This window comes from Acanthochromis polyacanthus, chromosome 2 (assembly GCF_021347895.1).
Source record: "Acanthochromis polyacanthus isolate Apoly-LR-REF ecotype Palm Island chromosome 2, KAUST_Apoly_ChrSc, whole genome shotgun sequence".
NCBI lineage: Eukaryota > Metazoa > Chordata > Actinopteri > Pomacentridae > Acanthochromis > Acanthochromis polyacanthus.
The window spans coordinates 24,660,941-24,681,266 of record NC_067114.1 but is presented as its reverse complement, the minus strand read 5'-3'; the positions used below and the strand labels follow the sequence as shown (position 1 = coordinate 24,681,266).

General features: G+C 40.7%; 1 protein-coding gene across 6 annotated transcripts in view; it reads left to right on the top strand.

Moving 5' to 3' along the window:
* The window catches only part of ntrk3b (neurotrophic tyrosine kinase, receptor, type 3b), a 236,453-nt gene that overhangs the window by 118,327 nt on the left and 97,800 nt on the right, over positions 1-20,326 (top strand). For 3 of the 6 annotated variants that reach the window (XM_051941537.1, XM_051941545.1, XM_022200628.2), the window contains exons 7-11: positions 554-695; positions 9,751-10,050; positions 11,616-11,630; positions 16,149-16,198; positions 19,957-20,059. In XM_051941537.1, coding sequence (XP_051797497.1) covers positions 554-695; positions 9,751-10,050; positions 11,616-11,630; positions 16,149-16,198; positions 19,957-20,059 — 610 coding nt within the window. The remainder of the gene's footprint in view (positions 1-553; positions 696-9,750; positions 10,051-11,615; positions 11,631-16,148; positions 16,199-19,956; positions 20,060-20,326) is intronic. The other 3 variants (XM_051941541.1, XM_022200629.2, XM_051941543.1) reach the window with 2 other exon arrangements.

Sequence of the window (20,326 nt, the reverse complement as noted above, 5' to 3'; positions counted from 1 at the left end):
ATAAACAGCAAGAAGAGAAGAACAGCAGTCTCTGAAATTGCCGTGTGGCTGTATTTGTCATCTGTGTCTTTAATACTTGCAGTGACTTTACAGATGAAAGTTACCTCAGCCTCGGGCTTGATGTTTAAGGGTAGACAGATACTGTATCAGGATGAGTAAAGTGTTTGGAAATGGGAGCCTGGCCAACTTAAGGTAAGAGGGTGGCATGAAAATTGTAGCGACTACCTAAAGGTGAACAGTTGTGAGTTAATTAGTCCAGTTACTGCCAAAATTTACAGCATATCACTCATTACATTCTCCCCGCAATGCTACACTTATGGCAGTAAGATCAGGCTAGAGATCAATGAAGTGATTAATTCCCACAGGTAGTGTGTACTCTTTGACTTCATTCTGTTTCCTTCCACAGGAGTTTAACCAATGAATAATTAACTTTAATTCTAATTAAGTAATTAAACATTTAAATCCCAGTAGTATAATGCTGTCTGTACAGTATACCCTCCACATACCTAAACATCTCTTTTCTGTCTTTGTTCCTCTCACTCTCTTTCCATAGTCTAATGTATATTGGCCCAACATCCACTCTATCAACCTGACTCTTTTCAACATCAGCCGAGACGACAACAACTTCCAGCTGACCTGCATTGCAGAGAACGTCGTGGGGATGACCAACTCCTCCATCCAGCTCAACGTACAGTGTGAGTCAGAAGTTTCAAATGACTGAATCTGTAGTGAAACACTGTCCAAGCCATGCAGTGGTGAGGACTGAAGCTTACAGTGGACCCAGTAACTCAAGACCAGTGACAAACAATTCAAATCTGCATTACACGTACTACTTGTAACCTTGCTGCTAGAATTTAGGCATTAACATGAAAATTCTATTCCCTTAAAAGTCCCATATGTGCCCCTTTCCAGTCAATTAATAACAGTCTCAGTCCCCAAGATATGTCTACTGCAGAGATACTTCATTTCAACAACTGTATTTTCTGATTTTAGTCCTGTCCTAAATGGGCTGTTTCAGTATCTGTAGGTTTAAAAGCAGCTGAACTCCTGCTGTCCACACCCCCTTCAGAAAAAAAGACTCTCCCTGTGTCTGTAAATGACATTACACAACAAAACAGTTCACTACAGCTGCTGATGGATGTAAATGACTAAGACCAGGATTTTCTATCACTTCTAACTTTTTCTCTGAGCAATCATTTGACACGAAAGTTTGTCAGACATTGCAGCAGTTATAAAATCTGCCTTGTTGTTGTAATGGAAGCCTTATTTTGGAATGACTTTGCAGTGACTGCTGGTTAACATGTATTGTTCATGCATTTGTTCTGTGGTCTGTCGGCAGAAAAATATATAAATGAAAGCTGCTTTATTAGCTATTTGGCTGTGCTGTAGTCTGGAAGCAGTGAGAGGACAGGATTATACAAAGTTAAAGTTAAACTACTTTTGGTTTGTGGGGATGTTTAGCACTATGTAGCATTATGTAGTCAGATTCTTACTGACTTGTAAAACTGTTAGGCTATGTACATGTGGAGCTTGAGGAAAGGCAGGGGTAAGCGTCTTCTTAACTTCCTCATCTTTACTTTATCCCTCCAAGTTTATATCAACCACAAAACACAATGAATAATAGATTTTCACCATAAGGGACTTTAAATGAGAAAAACCCTGTAGTGCTTTACCATTTAGAGTTCATTAATGCTGCCCATACTATGCGAAGGTAAGTATATTGAGCTATTTTTTTTTTTAAAGTCCACTTTAAATTTACGTTGCTATTTCTGTTTAATATCCGAGGGCATTTGGAATGTAATATGCATTTTGTGAATCTAGCAGCTTCTCCCTATGTGTACACACACTGTAGAGAGATATTACCCATCAACACGGACAAAAAAAAATCTCTTGACAGTGAAAAGCAGAACTCTGCACAACTGGAAATGATTCTTTATTTAATATGTAAAAGGATGTCAGCTTAGGCATAAGATGAATGTTGAGCAGAAACATCCTTGGTTTGAAGTTTAGTTTCAGCCCCAAGCTAATCATTGACCTCATTGTCAAGATTTAATTTTGTATAGTAGATAATGTTAATGTTAATCACCATGATGTCAAATGTTAAGTAAACTGTGGGGCTACAGAACAGAGTTTATTAATGAGACAGGTGCCCCAGTTGCACTTTTGATTAACATGCACTCTGTATCCGGATAACTTATCTGAACAAGGGAAATGCATATTAATGTGTTAAAGGTGTAAATGCAATCAGAATGCACTGATAATCAGTTCCATACCCAGCACATCAGGAACAACACACTAGCCCGCAAAGCTTTTTTTTTTTTTTTTTTAAAGAAAAAGACCTGCTGTGTTCACCTGTGAGATGTAATGCATCTGGTCTGCTGGAAATCCATCTGAAGAAGAATATGTTGAGAGCTTATCTGTACATGTCTAGTCTGAGCATTCAAGCTGTTGACTGGTTAGTCAAATGTACGGTGTGAGCACAAATGTCGCAGCATTGAGATCAGATCAAACTGTGGACACAACTGAGACGATGAGAATAAATTGTAATGGTGTGAATTGAAGGTGACCTCTGGATCAGATATCAGTGTCCAGATAATGAATCCAGACATGTTATTGTCAGGTGTTAATGGGGTGTAAAAGTCATGCTAATGATTCTGTGGGGTTGTGTGGAGGCTGAAAATAATTTTTTCTTGGCTTAAAATGGCTTGGATGTAGCACTCTACACTGTTGCTTTCAGAAAAAAATGTGTGGATCTACATAGTCCCTGCCTCTCTGCAGGCACTTATCCCTGCTCACAGCAGCTTGAGCACACCAGTTCATCAACAGCTGTGGTCACACAGTAAAACTGTTCTCCACTACACACTGGCAAGTTGTAATATTGGAGAAATTCGGCAAATCCATGTTCAAACTTACAAACCAATTCAGAAGAAGAAAGATTATTTGAAAAGCCCCACTCTGCAGGTAGACAGGAATCATTCTTTCATTTTGAAATCCCAAAAGTTTGAATTCATGTTTTTGACACTGTCATCAGTACAAAGCAATTTTGAAGTGGAAATGTTGCTCTACAATACAAGAAACATTATTTGAACATGTTATCAAACTAAAACCTTTTTTTTTTTTTTTTATCTTATTGTCGGGCAAATATAGTGTTCCCAATGTTCAACATCTTTATTTTAGTGTGGTAGCATGTTGACACTTGGGAATTAGCACTAAAACAGAGTCCAGCTAAGGTTAGTGGGAATACCATTACCAAAGTCATGGACAAATTTTGAGTCTAGTATGATAACCCAAGGTTACAGTAACATCAAAATGATAACATTTTGAGGCAAATGAGTATCAGTACCCAGTTACATAGCAATCCAACCAATGGCAGTAATGACACATTACTAAATGCTAAATAGAGTTCATGCATATGCAAGTAGGGAAGTCAGCGGATCATTAAAAGTCTTAATATTTTTTTTCCCCAGTGTGTCATGTTGTTCGCCCAGTAAAACAGACAACCCAATCAACTATGCTCTACCAGACATATCAGCACTTAAGTCACAACAACATCAGTAATATGTCTCAATAGTTATGTCTCGGTTATTAAATCTTATTTGTCATGGATGCTCTAAATAAGACTCAAATGCTTAAAATGTGAAAGGATGTTGCTCTGTTGTTGAAGGCATTAATCAGTGATGCCTGCTGGTGTAGTGATTACTTGAAATTAAATTATGTTACCTACTACTGAGCGAGTGGCTTATCCACATTAGAGGCCATCAGCTCTTCAAGGTTCTGCCCTGGTTTTGGTAAAAATCTGGCATAGTTTGGTATAATTAATCCAGCACATCAAAAGACAGAAAAAACTAAATACTGCTGTTAACTTTAAGAGCTGAGGTGACAGTTGGTAGCACTGTTCCAACTCTCTCCCCTAAAAATGTGACCACTAAAGACTTTTCATCAGAAAAATGCATTTGCAGAAGGTTTAATGTTGGACCGAATATCCATCCATCCATTATCTATACCCCTCATTAGGTTCACAGGGGGGCTGGAGTCTGTCCCAGCTGACTTAAGGTGAAGACAGGAGACACCGTGGACAGGTCACCAGTCCATCACAGGCTACACAGAGACAAACAAGCGCTCACATTGACACCTGCAGACAATTTAGAGTTATCAGTCAACCTCAGCATGTTTTTGGACTGTGAGAGGAAACTGGAGAACCCAGAGAAAACGAACGCATGGACAGGGAGAACATGTAAACTCCATGTTGAAAGATCCCAGGCCCATCTTCTGGCTGCAAGGCGACGGTGCGAACCACTGAGGCACTTAGCAGCTTTTGTACTGACTATCTTTTTCATAAACTTAATGAAGACGGTTTTGCACTGAATGCATCTCCAAGACGTTTACCAGCCTGTTTCTCTACATTATGTAACTCCTACAGTCCTACCTGTTTAGGAAAAGGTTGTGTCCTAACCTTATTGCTGAAAAAAATAATTGCTGAATTGAAAGTGTATATACGATCCATTAATTAAAATGCAAAGAAATGTGGAATTCCTCCGCAACTCAATCAGACAGAGAGCAACAAACAATAAATTGCATTACAAAATACTCATTGAGAATCTCGCGGATACTGTGCAAATGCTTGGAGCCAAGAATGCTTTATAGTTTTCTTTTGCATAAGATGTCTTTCGTGGCAACTTTGATGAGTTTATGTTGGGGACTGAAAAATGTATTGTGTATTAATGACATAGACAGTCTGAGAGAATAATTTACAAAAAGGAAAAAAAAATCTCCTTTATCAAGCAGAACAGCCAAATTATGCAGGTACATTTGGAATGCAATGAGGTGTTGCACAGTTACAAACCAAGTGAAATTGATGTAGCCAATTAGCAAGAATATACCCTCCAGCCAACATGAAAGCTCAGCCTTGATCTGAGCGGAAAGAGAATAGGAGGGGGGGAGGGGGGGGGGGGCGGGGAACTACCCTCAGCAATGATTTGGTTACCATCAGAATGCTCTACTAATATCCACACCATGAATTACAGTATATACTTGAGTGCTTGCATAAGTTTACCCAGCAGATTGGCCCTGGGCAGATTTGGGACAGACTTTATTCAACCAATATTTATCAGAGGTACCTGACACTTTTCTTATTGTAGCAAGCTTCCTCTTGTAGAGCACAATCTATTGTAGCTGTTTGCAATGCATCACGCTACAGGACAGGAGAGATTTGTCACCAATTCAAGCACTCCCCACTGGAGCAGAGCTGCTAAGGACCATGCAAGAATGACAGATTGACTTTGCAACATCTAGTCTTCAGGGCTTCCTCCATCCGGACACTCTCTGGATGTACATCTCCAGGCATTTTTTCCCTGTTGACACTCTGCTGGTGCTGCAAATTAACTTATTAATTTTTCACCACATGCTCTGATGGTAATTACATTTCCTCCCCTGTGCAGCCTATTGTCTCTGGAAATGTCATAAAATAGCTTAAACTGCTGCTCTGATTAGGGAGTAATCTGATTGACAGCGAAATTACCAGCCGTCAAGTGACATTCTCTGCATTCAAAGATGAGTTCCCTATTTTAGTGAAACCGTAATTAGCCACAATGCAAATTCTGCAGGGCCATTGTTCCGTTGCTGTCTGGAACAATAGCAGCTCTACAGCAGTGTGGACTCACATAGCGTACCCTGTTTTCCTCTTTTAGTCTTGTTGGCAAGGTGTAGCTCTCTATACAGAATGTGTCACTAACTTACACCTGGGTTAGTAGTTCTGTTCCCTGCATGGCTCTACAGGTGAGGCAAGGCATAGTCTCTAATTAGAGTAATTATTGAAGAAAAGGTGCAATTAAATTCATCCACAGTCTCTACATGTAGCTGTGCTGCTTCTAACAGTTTAAAATCTTAAACACAATGTGGTTTCAGCCCAAAGGAATATATAGGAGTGCCTGTCCTCTGATGTTGCTGCCTCCTCTGTCACCGTCAGCCATGATGCCCTTTCTGTAGTCTGGCTGAATCGTGGCGTTTGAAATCCACCGCCAGTGTTACCACTAGATAACACTGCGCAACTAGCCTTGCACTCATTGTTCTCGCTGATCAAAGGCATGGAGTTATCAAAGCTTGTCATCTGTTTGAGGACCACGAGGACAACATGTTGGTATAGACCAATGCAGAGTGTCGTAATGACTTGTATTGTATTGACCGAGGCTTGGCTGACAGCCACGCTCGGGGGTAAAATGGATCGTTCCCTAACTGTCCGTCAACAAGAGAATTTCATTTTTTCCTCCTTGTTTTCTCCCTCCGTTTGTGATACACAGCTCTATAGACGCCCTCACTTCACTCCTTCCTCCTCTGTCTTTCTTTACTGCCATCTTGTCTCTTTCTTCCTGCGCTCGAAATCACAGCTCGGCACACGCCCCCACACCAGCCCGTTCACACATACACAATCCTTAGCCTTTAGTTCAATTGAATGACTTTATTGTCACTATTGTCTGTCACCAGAGGCATTTATGAAATGACAGCTTTCACACACCAGTAAATAGTTTATTCATGTCTTTGCTGGATGATCATTCGGTTTGAAAACACGAGCTATCAACGGCAGAGCGGAAACTTTTATTATCAATTTATCCAGCAATCATTTTAAATTAATTAGTCACAGTCTATCACTGTCTGTTAATGATAAAGCACCGTTGCAGTGTTTACAACTGCAGCAGGGTGTGCTCAAATATCTCTATACCTATTTTGTTGGACCACGCTGGAAAACCAATAGAAATGGATGGCATGCAGTCTCTACTGGAGGGCATTCATGGTGTTGCTGCTCACTTGTACAGTGACAGAAATAGGCATGCAAAGAATAAAACAGAGCATGGGAGAGAAGCTTGAACCCTGCTTACTTTCTCACAGCTGGTCAGTCAGGACATGAACCGGGTGTGAAAGTGACACTGGATAGGTGTAAGGGGAGGGGATTTCACTGCTTGACAACCTGACAATAAGTTCTGAAAAAGCAAAATGCGTATTTTAGAAATGCTGTTCAATCACCAGTGACAAACCACCCATGCAAAACCCTAACCTTATTTTGGCTCTGCCTTATATAAACGCAGTTGTGTTGGTGAACTTCCTGGACAAGACGGCCAAGCAACAGTGGTTTGAGGACATCAGAATTGCCTCTCTTGATGTGATTCCACTGATTTTATCAGAAGAGAGGTGATAGCCACCACCTCCTACTGGAAAACTGCCAGCTCAGAAGTGGTTTGTTGCTCTAGATGAAGGATTTTAAGTATCTCTGAGTCTTGCTTAAGAATAAAAAGGAGTAAGAGACTGAAGGGCAGATTGATACCAAAAGAATGAGATTGCAAATACGAGTGACTCCGACATCCGGAGGGAGTTCGGAGTTGTCATTGCTCTTTTGTAGACTCAAAACACACAGGAAGGTTTATATATTTCACTGAGCATCAGAAAGCATTGTGGTCCCCCAGGAGGAACTGGAAAACATCTCTGGGGAGAGGGACATCTGGACTACCTTATTTTGCTGACTGCTGGGGAATCTGACGGCAGATGAGAGGATTATAGAAATCTTTGCTGGTAGCATGGCAGTGTTGGTCTGTCCTTGGGTCCGGATTGGAATATTTCTGTGATTGTTAAATGGATTGCCATTAAACATTGTACAGACATTCATGGGTCCTCGAGGATGAATTATAATTACACTGGCAAAGTCCTGACTTTAATGTCATTTTTAACAGATAACAATGAAATCAGCTTCTGACTTTTGCATGTCCCCTTTAGCTTTCCATGCTGACTTGCCTTAGTATATAAAATTCCTTGTATAAATGAACTTACCTGACGTGGTTAAGACTCATTGCATTCCTATCAGCCTTAGGTTCTTTGTTTCACTCTATTTAGTCAATATTAGCATGCTACAATGCTGAAATAAGATGTCAAACATGGTAAGCAGTAAACATGCTAATCATTTGCATGTTTACATAGTTACCATCTGTTAGCATTTCATAAAGCTACGTTGCGTCTGAGTACAGCATTATTGTGACGTTAACGTAGCTGTACTGTACATCACAGGATTTTCCTGTGGTAGCAAACTGACACATGGTAAACCTGGACCAAGTGTAATTCTACACAGAGCTGGCATAAAAACTTGAGGGTGATAGACATATGATACAATGCACATAGGGTAGTTGGTATGGTTCAGTTACTGTATGGGGCACAGATAAACATGCAAGCCCCCATTAATTAATTCATAATTTATAAATTACTTTATAATCCTTAAAACCTGACGGATGCGCTTTGTGTCCAAATTCACATCACATATTTTGGGTAGAATTGCTCTTGAAGTATTCATTTCAGTATGTCGGGGCACATACCAAATTAAACTTCTTGACCTTTCCAATGATGCCAGATACTTGTCTATGTGGTGAGTAAGATAATTTTGTATTTACATCATATTTAATCACTGTCATAATCTGCTTCCAGCTTGCAGTCCAACATCACACCCACTACTCTAGTTTGAATTTCTTGTGAACCCGTTATTGCACGGATATAGAACACACACCACAAGGGAAAGCAAAACTTTGCAATAACGCTTGTCACATAATACAGATACAGATCAAATTTCTGTAAAGTAATGGAGCTTCTTTCCTTTGTATGAAAAACAAACACAAAATAATGGATTTGCTTTTCATAGCAGTGCAAGTAATATCACCAAATGATGGAATATTGTGATAGTGTAGAATTTTCTTTATACGGGTGAACAAGATATTAAAAGTAGAGTTTTAAAGTAGGTAGTGGAATTACCCTGAAATGCCACATGGATTATAGGTTTTCTTTACCCTAGAGCTGCACAAGAAAACCCGTAAGTGTTTAGTAGTACATTTCATGGAACAAAAAGTGCGGCATCATTGGAGCAGCTGAATGACAGCATTAGCACGCAACCCTGAGATAGCTGCATAAATAGGATTGCTTCCACATGCCAGAAAACTGCAGGCTGCATTTAGACCCAGCAACAAACAAAGAAATGATGTATCATGAGTGTGTGTGCATTATAAGCAGTCGACGTGGCGGGGTAGGTTGGGGGGCAGCTGGTATGTAGAACAGACACACAGAGAGACTGCCAGGTAATACCATCTGCCAGATATTTCCTTTTGATGATGTAGCAGCAAGAGTGACTCATCGTGAAGACAAATCAGAGGATGAATTGTTTATGAAATGTATCTGATGGTATTAAAGTGATAAATTGCCTCTCAGCTTGGCGGCATTGTGGATTCAGAGGTGTGTTACTGCATGTCAGCAAAGAGAAGCTCTGTGCTTGTTCATGTAGAGGAAATTCCTTTGTCTATTTCAAGCAAGAGGAGTCCCTCTTTCTGTTTGTTCCCATCACTGTCCCATGTACTGCTGCAATATGTAACACGCAGTAAAAGGCTCATTGTCACTTGCAGGCAAGAAACCTGTTTCCTAAATGTCATCTTTCCCAGAACAAGACTGCGGTGTTTAGTCTGCTGCTGCATTTTTTAAGGTTATGCAGAGAATTAAGAAAGGTTTTCACCAGCCCTAGGGTTGTGGAGCTTTCATGATACACAGTATTTTGTGTTTTTTTTCCTTCTTTTTTTGTAATACTACATTTAACAGAAAAACAAGCCACTGATAAAGGTTTTAAAAAGGATAGTATGACTTTTGAATGATCTGCTCTTTCTCCTCTTTTCTTCATGATCTAAATGAAGTGTCACTGTGCCTCAACTGTTGCTCATCTCTTTTTCCTAACTGCAGTTCCTCCAGTTATTCTGAGACTGGCTGAGCCTGAGCAGCGCCTTGATACCTGCATTGAATTCACGGTTCGGGGATACCCGCATCCCAAGCTGCGCTGGTTCCACAAACAGAAGGAGATTCTCCAGAATGACTACATTCGAACGGACATGGACTTCTACCAGGACTATCTCGAGGGCTGTCTTACCTTCCAGAACCCGACACACATCAACAACGGCAACTACACGCTGGAGGCCAGCAACTCTCTGGGAACAGTCACCAAGACAGTATATGGTCACTTCCTGGTTGACCCTGATGTCAACGGTGAGTGGTTATCTTCTTCGTGATAGCTATTGTGCTTGTGGGTGATAAGTGACACTCTATTGGCATCTGGCAGCGCTGTTGCTCCCTTAATTACACCTGTGCGTAGGGCTGGGCGATATGACCAAAATTTTATATCCCGATATAGCTTATTTTATATCCCAATACAATATACATAACGATATAGCATATTTTTGGTAAATTCAATGAATGAATGGGACCGGGCAGAGGCATACCTTACAAAGTACGGTAATCTGATCCTTGTCGGTCTTTTTAAATCCAAACCACCGCCATATGACAGAAGTTCCCCCTCTTTTAGGTACAAGCTCGTCAGTTTGAGCTGGTTGTTCGTGTGCATATTTCCCAGTTTGCGTGTAATTGTAATCAACGTTGTAGGAGAGAGGAATAACGTTGTGGAAGAGACCAAAAAGTGAGTATAAAAGACCCAAAAAATGTTTTTGAACTAGAGGCTAAATGCTGTGGTTTATTTTAGTATGACAGTGAAGAAAACATTTTCATGTATATTCCGCTCCGTAAGTCTGGATGGGATCTGTAGTGACTTTGTGCATGCGCGATTCATCTGCCGTCTGGCTGCGGCGTGAAGTGGGTCTCCCCTAATCAGACACTGGGACTGCTGCGGGGTTACTGGACTGACAGCCTGTGCTTTGGGACAGAGAGGAGCTCACAGCAGCACCTGCTGCTTGTTGAGGACAGTAACTGCAGAATGATCTGAGTTTTCCTGTCAGAGTCTCCAAAACGACAGATAAAGTCGCTAGATTTGTGGCTAGTCGCTTTTGACAAAAAAAGTCACTTGGATGCTTTGGAAAGTCGCTAGATTTAGTGAGAAAGTCGCTAAGTTGGCAACACTGCCGCGTGCCTGGGCTTACTGTAAGGCACGCCGGTGACGTAAAATACTGCCGTAAAGAGTGTTTTACGACACTGCGATATAAACGATAGGGTCTTCACATAAAACAATAGACATTTTCTATCGTCCAGACGATATCTATCGTCATATCGCCCAGCCCTACCTGTGAGTATACTCATGGGTAGAGTGGCATTACTACAAGGCTTACTACCACATTTTTACTGCCTGGGCATTGCCCTGATTCTTCAGGATTTAAATAAGAATCAAAGCACAGGAGAAAAGACAAAATACTGCCAAGCAATTCTCTGATTCCCACAAGAGCTACCATGGCCTACTTTTTGGGAGCAAGCATCGAGATTGGAACAAGTCTTCAACCAGTTGAATTTCTTATTTTAACTACCTGTTGTATGAATTCCAGGTTCCCTTCTAGGTGGACAAACTATTGGGAGCTCTTAGTTTTTATTAAAATGTTCCTTCACAAGGTGCAGGTTGTGCAGCTGATCCCTGCTGGCTGACTAGCTGCCAGGGTTCATCCACAGTTCAGCCAAGTAGATTGTTCACTTTCAGTTCATGCTGAGTTCACAGGGAGGGGGAATAAACCCACAAAGACTGGCAAATTTCTCCCCATGGTCAATATTCCAAGGTTAATACCTTGTGTCAATTTATTGACATAGCGTGACTTTCTCTGTCTTTTCTTTTGCAGACACAGTGACAGTAGGTGAGTGTTTCTATTTTCAAATGTAATGCTGCTACTTTTTATTTGTAGCTTTTTCTTTTCTTTTTTTTATTGCTTATTTGTTTGGTGTCAGTGTGCACACACACGTAAACACATCCCTTATTGCTGGAATAACATTCTTGAGATGGTAACCATGGAGAAATTTGTTCACTTTGTGTTGCAATGCAGAAAAAACAAATGGTAGTATTACTACCGAGCTTTCTGTATTATTACTTTCAGATTGGCTTTGCTAAACATTCTGAACTATTAATACAGTCCATGCCTTACTCAGTGACATTCCAACCTGTAAAGTGAGAGGGCATAGAATTCACCTTCCTTGCTTCGATCACACATCCCAGTCAGAGAAACCAACTTGCAACCCTTCAGGGTTTTTTCAGGTCATTTAGGTTAATGTTGAGTCTTTACAGTAAACAATATTTTATTCCTCACACAGTAATGTGTTACAGACCATTTAGTTTAAGGCCTTTCGACCAGACTAGTGTCCTCTCAGTGGCTCATGGCTTTCAAAATCAGCAGACACTTCCCTGTCTCTCCTCATTTTGAGGGTTGATGTCCTGCTCAGTACATTGCCATACAGTGTCATATGAGGCATCTTGCCTTGTGACATTCTAATTCTGCTGCTACATCAGCAGCAGCTGCGGTTGAATAGCTGGACTCTAATGTCCTATTTAGCTCTTTGTTAAGCCCTGTTTTAAGATGGTCCAACTGCATCAGACCTCAGTCCTCTCTCCTCTTCTTAGGATTGTGTCATGCAGATATTTTTGGTTAGAATAAGGCTTTGGTTTTTATTGCAAATACATTACAACACTGTGAAATTCTTTCTGCATATCCCAGTTGGGGTCAGAGAGCACGGTCAGCCATAATAAGATGCCTCTAGAGCAGATAGCTCTTGAGCCCCCAACTTTTGATTCGTAACCCAGAACCTCAATCGTGAAGCCACACCTGCCCTTGACAGTAGGGTATATAGCAGTGCTTCATACCTTCCTGCTCAGATGTAAACTAATTTATTTTACTTTAGCAGTCCAACAAAATGTGTTTCTGAATGAATTTCAAGAGAGAAATAATCAGTTTATTCGCCGACTTTTGGAAGGCAAGAGCACTTATGAACTTCCGGTTTCTGCTGCTTTCTTGTCCGTGCCTCAGGCTTGTGTGTGTGAAAGACTGAAATGGACCAGAAAGCCCAAAATAACTACACATGTAGGCGACATTAATCGAATACTACTAACAGGCTTGAAGCACTGCCAAGAAAGAAAGCTGTAGCAACCAGGAGTGCCATTGCCTTATGAAACCCAGGACAAATGTGAACACAATTAGGCAGTGTACATCTAATAGAAGTGAAGATTCAGCAATGAGACTGATTATTTTTGGCCATAAATTTGTTCAAAAATGTTGGTGGATTCCTGAGGTGAATAATGTGAACATTTTTGTAGCTCCCTTCGTGAAAAGAAACCCTGCTACTTGTGTTAAAACCCCATCAGCTCACAGAACTTGGTCCTCAGGAGGAAGAACTGGATCATTCTTGCCAGATTTCAACATTGCTAAAAAAAAAAAAGAAGCAGCACAACCATCAACGAGCAGATGACATCAAATTTTGCCAGCTGTAGCCAGTATGCAAACAATATTAGCTAGCTACTGTGGGCCATGATATCTCTAGGAATTCATTGTAAAACCACATACCACTTTCTTTGTAATGTTTCAGTCTGACTCCTTTAGAATAAGAACCATGTAGAAGGATGTCAGAACTCAACAGCTGTAGATCATACTGTGCTATTGTGCTTCTATGTGCTAGTATTGGTGTAAAGGTGCAAAATATATAGGAGATAACTGGTATTTCATTTGCGGTTTTGCTTCAAGAGAGCAAGCGAATGAGTGGTTTGAGTTGGACTGTATTGCAACCACCTCTTCAAAATTATGCTCCCATACAACTACCTGCAAACTGCAAAAAATTTGAACGAAACACGTTTTTTTAAGGTGAGACTGATGTAGAATCACAAAGTTTGCATAAGGATGTGGGAGGGCAGGATGGTGGCTGTGGTCATGGTAAGCTTTACTCCGTGGTTAGATTTAGGAACATATCAAGCTTAGGTTGAAACTTTCACAGTAATATTGACAGTACATTATTGCAACTTGGTTAGATTTATGAAAATAGCCAGCTGTTCCACAAAAAGAAGCTTCTCCTCCATTTTCTGAGTTAACATAGTGATGAATCCTGCCTCATCTAATATATGAGGGACAATAAGACAACATAAAATGGTATAACATAATATGAAACATATTGGTGATACATCACAAATGAAACCCAAGGGAAAATGCATTGATCTCAGATTGATAATGCAGTTCAGAAGCAGGTAGAAAAGTAATTTTTGCTCGATGGGGTTGTTCTTTGTTTGTCCTTTAATGCCACTACAGATGATGATTTAGGATGATGGTTAATGATTATATTTAACATGCAGCAAAGTCCTCTTGCTGGAGTAAAACCAGGGGAGCAGTAGTTATGTCAACTGAGACAATCAAGCTTTTAGTCAGTCTCTTTAAAAGGAATTGTATCAACAGCTCATTGTGCATAATGCTGGTCCTCTATCGCTCTACCTATCCAACCACACTGTAACAAAGCGAGTTCCCCCTGTTAGCTGGTGATGTGTGAATGTTTGGGAAGCAGTACTGTGTAAACGCAGTGATATTGCTGGACCGATGGTTTTGGCCCGCTCTCACACTGCATCGTAAATGTCCTGTGTGTGATGTGTGGTTTGGCTTCAGGCTGTTGTGGCAGACTCTCTGTTGACGGCTTAAACAAAGTGGGTCGGTCTGATCTCTGACCTTCATCAGAGGCTTCTTCCATCTCCATATGAGGCCATTCTTTCTAATCAGCCATGGATTATAAAGCCGCAGCACGGCCGCGGATGGAGACGGATGGATGCTGACTGTGTGGCGAGCTGCATGAGGCGGGCCTCATGTTGCCAAACATGCACACACTCGGGCAGCTTTCTGGGAGCGAGGCTGGTGAAGGAGAGATGTTTAGAGTCTGAAGCATTATAGCAGCGGTGTGTGAGGGAGACTGACAGGCTGACTGATACTGACACTGCTGAGGAGAGAGGAGGGCAGAGGGAGGAGAGGAGACAGGGATGAAGGCTGGGAGGGAGGGATGCAGAGATTTAGTTAGGACACACACTCACACTTTAGTGTGATGTGTGTGTGTGTGTGTGTGTGTGTGTGTGTGTGTGTGTGTGTGTGTGTGTGTGTGTGTGTGTGTGTGTGTGTGTGTGTGTGTGTCAGAGCCAGTGGCAGCCAGTCTGCCATGTGGCCATTAATTTGCCCACAATTACTCTCTGATGTCCTGGCTGGAGGCTTCAGAATGGAGCTTCCCTCATATCAGTTCATTTTGTTTCATGGCTCCGACTCATGACACTCCCCAAACCTCTGCTGTTCGCTAAAACACTTGTTTGTACAGGTGTGACATGAAGCATTTTAACATCAAGAAATTGATACTGGGGACTGTAGAGTTCTGTTACCTGACGCAAATCAAGCAGCTTTGAAAGTTAGATTTTTCTCGTAAAGATGTGAGTTGGCGTGATGCATTCTTTAGCTGATTTTACCTAATTTGATATTTGGTGCTCCAGGCTGTATGTGCTTCTTTTCTGCTTGTATCGTTATGTTTAATTCTAAAGCAGCTTGATTTAATTATTCTGCCTTTCTTATGTACAAGCACAAACATACATTTTTACAACAGTAATAAAAATTTCATCTCTTTTTTTTTTTGCTGTTTCCATTTGAGGCTTGAGTCTGACTGGATAGCAGATCTCAAGCTTCCGTAGGAGCTATTTCAATATACATTGAAGGCTGTGCAGACTTCTCACTGAAAGCCTTTTATCAGCTCCGAGACATAAAAATGGGTTGTTCGTCAATATTGTCTCAAGGTTTTTATGGAACTACACAAGGAAGGCAACATTCTTTCTGTTTGCGTCAATCCACTTTGAGGAGAGCAATTTCAGTCCATGTCGAGAGACTGAACATTTATTCAATTCTCTTATTTTTCAAGCGTTTATATAATAGGAGAGATGCACAAATGAGGAAAGCACTAAAGGATATTTTCAACTAGCAATGAGCCCTATCTAAAAATATTAATAAAACCATTTGGGGAGATGCAGAAAATATGCTCTCAATTATTTACATTGGAGAGCACATCGGGTCACCTAATGCTAGTCTGTTGGGCTGTGCATTGACTGGTGTAAATGTTACACTTATTTAATGGGATAATGAGTGCATAAACAAGTTCCTGCAGTGGGATTACACCACTGTAGATTGGAAAAAAAACCCAACTCATTCTATCTGCCGTATTTTGTGCTCGAAATAAATCCTCCCTAAGAATACACTGCATGAAAAACGAAGCGTGAGACCATTATACATATTTACTGTAAAGTAGCGTAGGAGTAAACCACAGTCATTAAAGGTTTGTTCCCTTCCACAACCACTGATGTTAGCCTCTCTGCTTCTGTGTTGCAGAGCCGCCGACTGATGGTGATACAGGCCGACCAGATGAAGATACATTCGGGGTGAGTTTTCTGCTTAATGATGTTGATGAAACAGCTGCTAAAGATGGCGCCCCTGGTCTCAGCAGAGAGCTGCTGTGTGCTTCAACACAAACCTAAACTGCTTTTTATTTGTCAGAAGACTTGTAGAGAAGCTGTACTTTGCCTTGACATGCATCCAGAGGCACAAAAAGACTCCAAACACAGCAAACGGTGTCACAAAGTTGTATGTTTGGACACTAATGATGTTGATGATGGTCATCCTGTAGTGGATGATGCTGTTTTAAAATGTTATGTAATATGTGGATTTTATAAAGTCGTCTCCCACTGTACTTCAGTAGATTGAACCGCCATTGCAGTGGATGGAGCTACCATTACTGGGCTGTTAATAGATTTTTTTTTTCCTGCGGCAGACATTTTGACATATGATAGCAGGAGAAGCGCAGGTGTAATTAATAACATTAATAATAGCAGCTGTCAGTGAGGTGCGACAGTTCCAGTTTCCTGGGTGTGAGCGAACTGGCTTACTGACATGTTTTACTGGGATACCAACATGGACATGAGCCATTATTAGTATAATTAATTACATCTGTGCTTTTCTTGCTATGACCAGTTCAAAATGCCATTTAAAAAAAAGTTATGTTAAGAAACCCACCGTGCAGAAAATATTAATGTTCACATTTATGAAGCGCTCTGTGTCACTTTTACTGCACCTGCTCATGCTGGCAGATTCACCACTTGTAATTTCTGAAACATTCTGTGATGTATGCAGTGATAGACAAAGACAAGCTTCTCCTTTTAGCCTGCAGTTGTCAATTCTGCAGAGTGAAATGACGGCTGTTGCATTCAGACTCTATTGCGCTAATGTAAGCTCTCTTGTATGAAACTGCTGTTTCTGGCTGACTTTTTAATGTCTCTAGATAACTTGTTTTAAAATGAGTCCTGAAAAAGAGGTTTTTAGTAACGCACTCTATGACTATATACTGATGTGGTGCTGCAAAGCAGAAGTTAAAACTATAAGTCAGCATCCATACCATCATGAGCTGATGATCCAGTTAGAAGTCACATTATTGAACATTTCAATCTTTCCATTAAAGGAGAAAATGCTTTAGGATGAATACTAAACAGTCTGTTTGGCACATGTATACCACTGTCTGTGGAGAACTCATTGGAGTCACTGGAGTGTAAAACTGCTAATGTTACCTCCTAGCTCCCACACTGTGGGCAGATATGTAGTTGGTTGTCAGAATGCCCTTTATCCTTGGAAACAATACTTTTCTTGACTGTGTTCACGTCATGTAGACGAAAACATAATGAAAGAGATGGGAAATGGGAGTGTTCACACCACTGGACAACTCAAGCTGCCAGATTGCAGCTGTATTAATCAATAAACACAAACCAAACAAAGCAGCAAGACACAAACATCGACTACATTTTCTCAAAGAACGTCCACCACCTAGCAGGGGGATTTTTGGCTACAACACAAATAATAGCTATATTACTGCAAGGTTTTCTGGCATAATCGAACATGTGAGAGTTAAGTACTGTGTTTGAGCATTAAAAGGTAAATATAATACAGTAACGTTCAAAAGTTTGGGGTCACTCAGACAATTTCATGTCTTCAGACTATATATATATATATATATATATATATATATATATATATGTATGTATGTATGTATAGTAAAGTACATTTAGTAGTGGAGTTTGGCTGATATCTCTGTTTTTCAGCATAGATATGTTCAATTCAACTTTCCCACTTAGAATTATGACTTAGATGTTGTCATGAACTCTATTTAGAAGTAGTACACTTGTAATAATATTTGTAATATAATATGAATGGTCTATAGGTACCTAATCAGAGACACAGTTGCAACTTGCATTAGAACAAACTGTGGAAAAACTTGGTTAAAATGTATCCTTCTTCTTTTGTCTTTGCCTGCCATGATAGAAAACGTCAGTGTCAAAGAACAGTCGATGTTTTTACCTTGTAAGTCTGTCTGTGTGTTAGTGTGTGTCATCACGGCAAAATGTCATCCTTGAGAATACAAAGGTGGTTTTGAATACTTTGGCAGGTGTTTGTCTGTCTGTCTGGTCAGATTCTGTTAATGCAAAAGAATTGCAATAATGCAAAAATAGAGTCAGGAAACTTTACAAGCATGTAGTTGACATCAAAATAACGGCCGAGTTCTCCAGATGTGAAGGGTCCAAAGCATGAGTACTGTGATCCCATTGCAAGATGGCTGTATTGTTTTGTGTGTGTGACAGACTACACACATTCACCGCCCTCCAACCTCTTTACATTCTGTGTACCTCTCTTACATTAGCCCCATGCCCGCTGCTTCAGCATGTGGAGAAATCCAAAGCTTACCAGCACAAAAACCTTTCTCACTGCAGATATTTTGACTTGTCATAGCAGGAAAAGAAACAAGCGGAGAAAAGAATTTTGCTAACAGTGGCTCAGTTCCATCAAGCAAGTCAGTGAGCCACGACAACGAGTCAGCATGATCCACAGTACAGGGACCCTGGAACTAGTACCTCTGAATGGAATACATTTGGTTGTTAAGGTAGTAATCAGAATGTTATTCATCAGAAGGAGGAGGCAAAGAGAAACATCCATGTCTATGTCAGTGGAGGGAACGAATAGTTTCAGTTTCCTGGAAATAACTGACCTAGCATGCCTGTCACACATCTCTAACCCAATAAATGAAAGTACTGACTTCTTAGAGAAGCTTAAGAAAGTTAAATTCCCTCACCAAGTTCTTGTTACCACGGAGCAGTGGAGAGCTTCCTAACTGAAAACATCATGAGCTGGAATGGGATGTGCACAGTCCCAGACACCAAGGCTCTGCAGCAGGTGATTAAAGCTGCCTAGAGCATCACTGGTACCTTCTACTGAACACCAGTGATGTCGGTAAGACGACTTGTCTGCACAGAGCCCAGAGGATACTCGGAGACGATCCTCACCCCAACCACAGCCTGTTCACACTGCTGCTGTCTGGCAATCGATACACAAGTATCCGCTGCCGTACCACCAGCCTTCGAAACAGTTTCTTCCCTCAGGCGATCAGATCACAGAACATCCTCCACACTCTAGCACAAAAATATTTATATTTTCACTACTTGATTATTTATTTTTAAAAATAATTAGTTCCTTGTGAAGGGCATAAAAAGACTACATTTGTCATTTTGGTACACAATTTTGTGTTGCGTTTACACCTGTGCCTTTTATGCTATGACGAGCCAAAAACTTAGGGTGACTTTTTAAATCGTAATGAGTTATTTCATTATATCTTTAAGAAGCAGTTTCTCATTGTAATATAAAACCTGACATTAAACATGAGAAGATTAAATCCTGTAGGTCTTGATGAGAGGCAAACTGTACTGAGTGAACCAATAAACACAAAATTATCAGTCGTTATTTTTCTCTTTGGCATCCAAGTTTACAGTTTAAATCAGAAATAACGGGTTGTAATGATGAGGATAAGCCAGGATTTTTCAAAGCAGCAGCCTTTGCTTAGAGTCACATCATACAGTAAGTCTGGCTGTAGATGAGAATCATATTTAAATTACATTCTGTCAACCATGACACATCACAAACAAGACAGGTGTTTAACTTTTTTCCGTGCCCGTGTAATCTCTGAGGAAGCAGTAGTCACAAACTAGTGGCTTAAACTGTGATTTGCCGTGTTTAAGGTGATCAGAAATCTGGAAAGGATTATGAAGTGAGAACGTTCCACTGATCACTGCCTGAGTCTGACACGCCGTTTCATTTTCCCCAGGTTTCCATCGCCGTGGGTTTGGCGGGCTTCGCTTGTGTCCTCCTCCTCGTCCTTTTTGTTCTCATCAACAAATACGGCCGACGCTCCAAATTCGGTATGAAAGGTAAGTCTACACGGATAGTCAGACGAGCAGATAGGCAGGCAGATAGTTAGCTTTGTTTTTCGCCTTTCTGCCAGTTGCATCATCGTGCACAATCATTCCCTGAGCTAATCTTCTCTTCAGAAGCTTTGTTCGCTAGAATATGTGCACGAGCTGCTACTGTAGAAGTCCTACTTTTTACCGAGTGTTTACTGAACTACTGCTGCATTTTAGTCATATCCTCAAGAGGACTCATTTGGAGAAATAATGTTTTTGTTCCCTGGGAAGGGA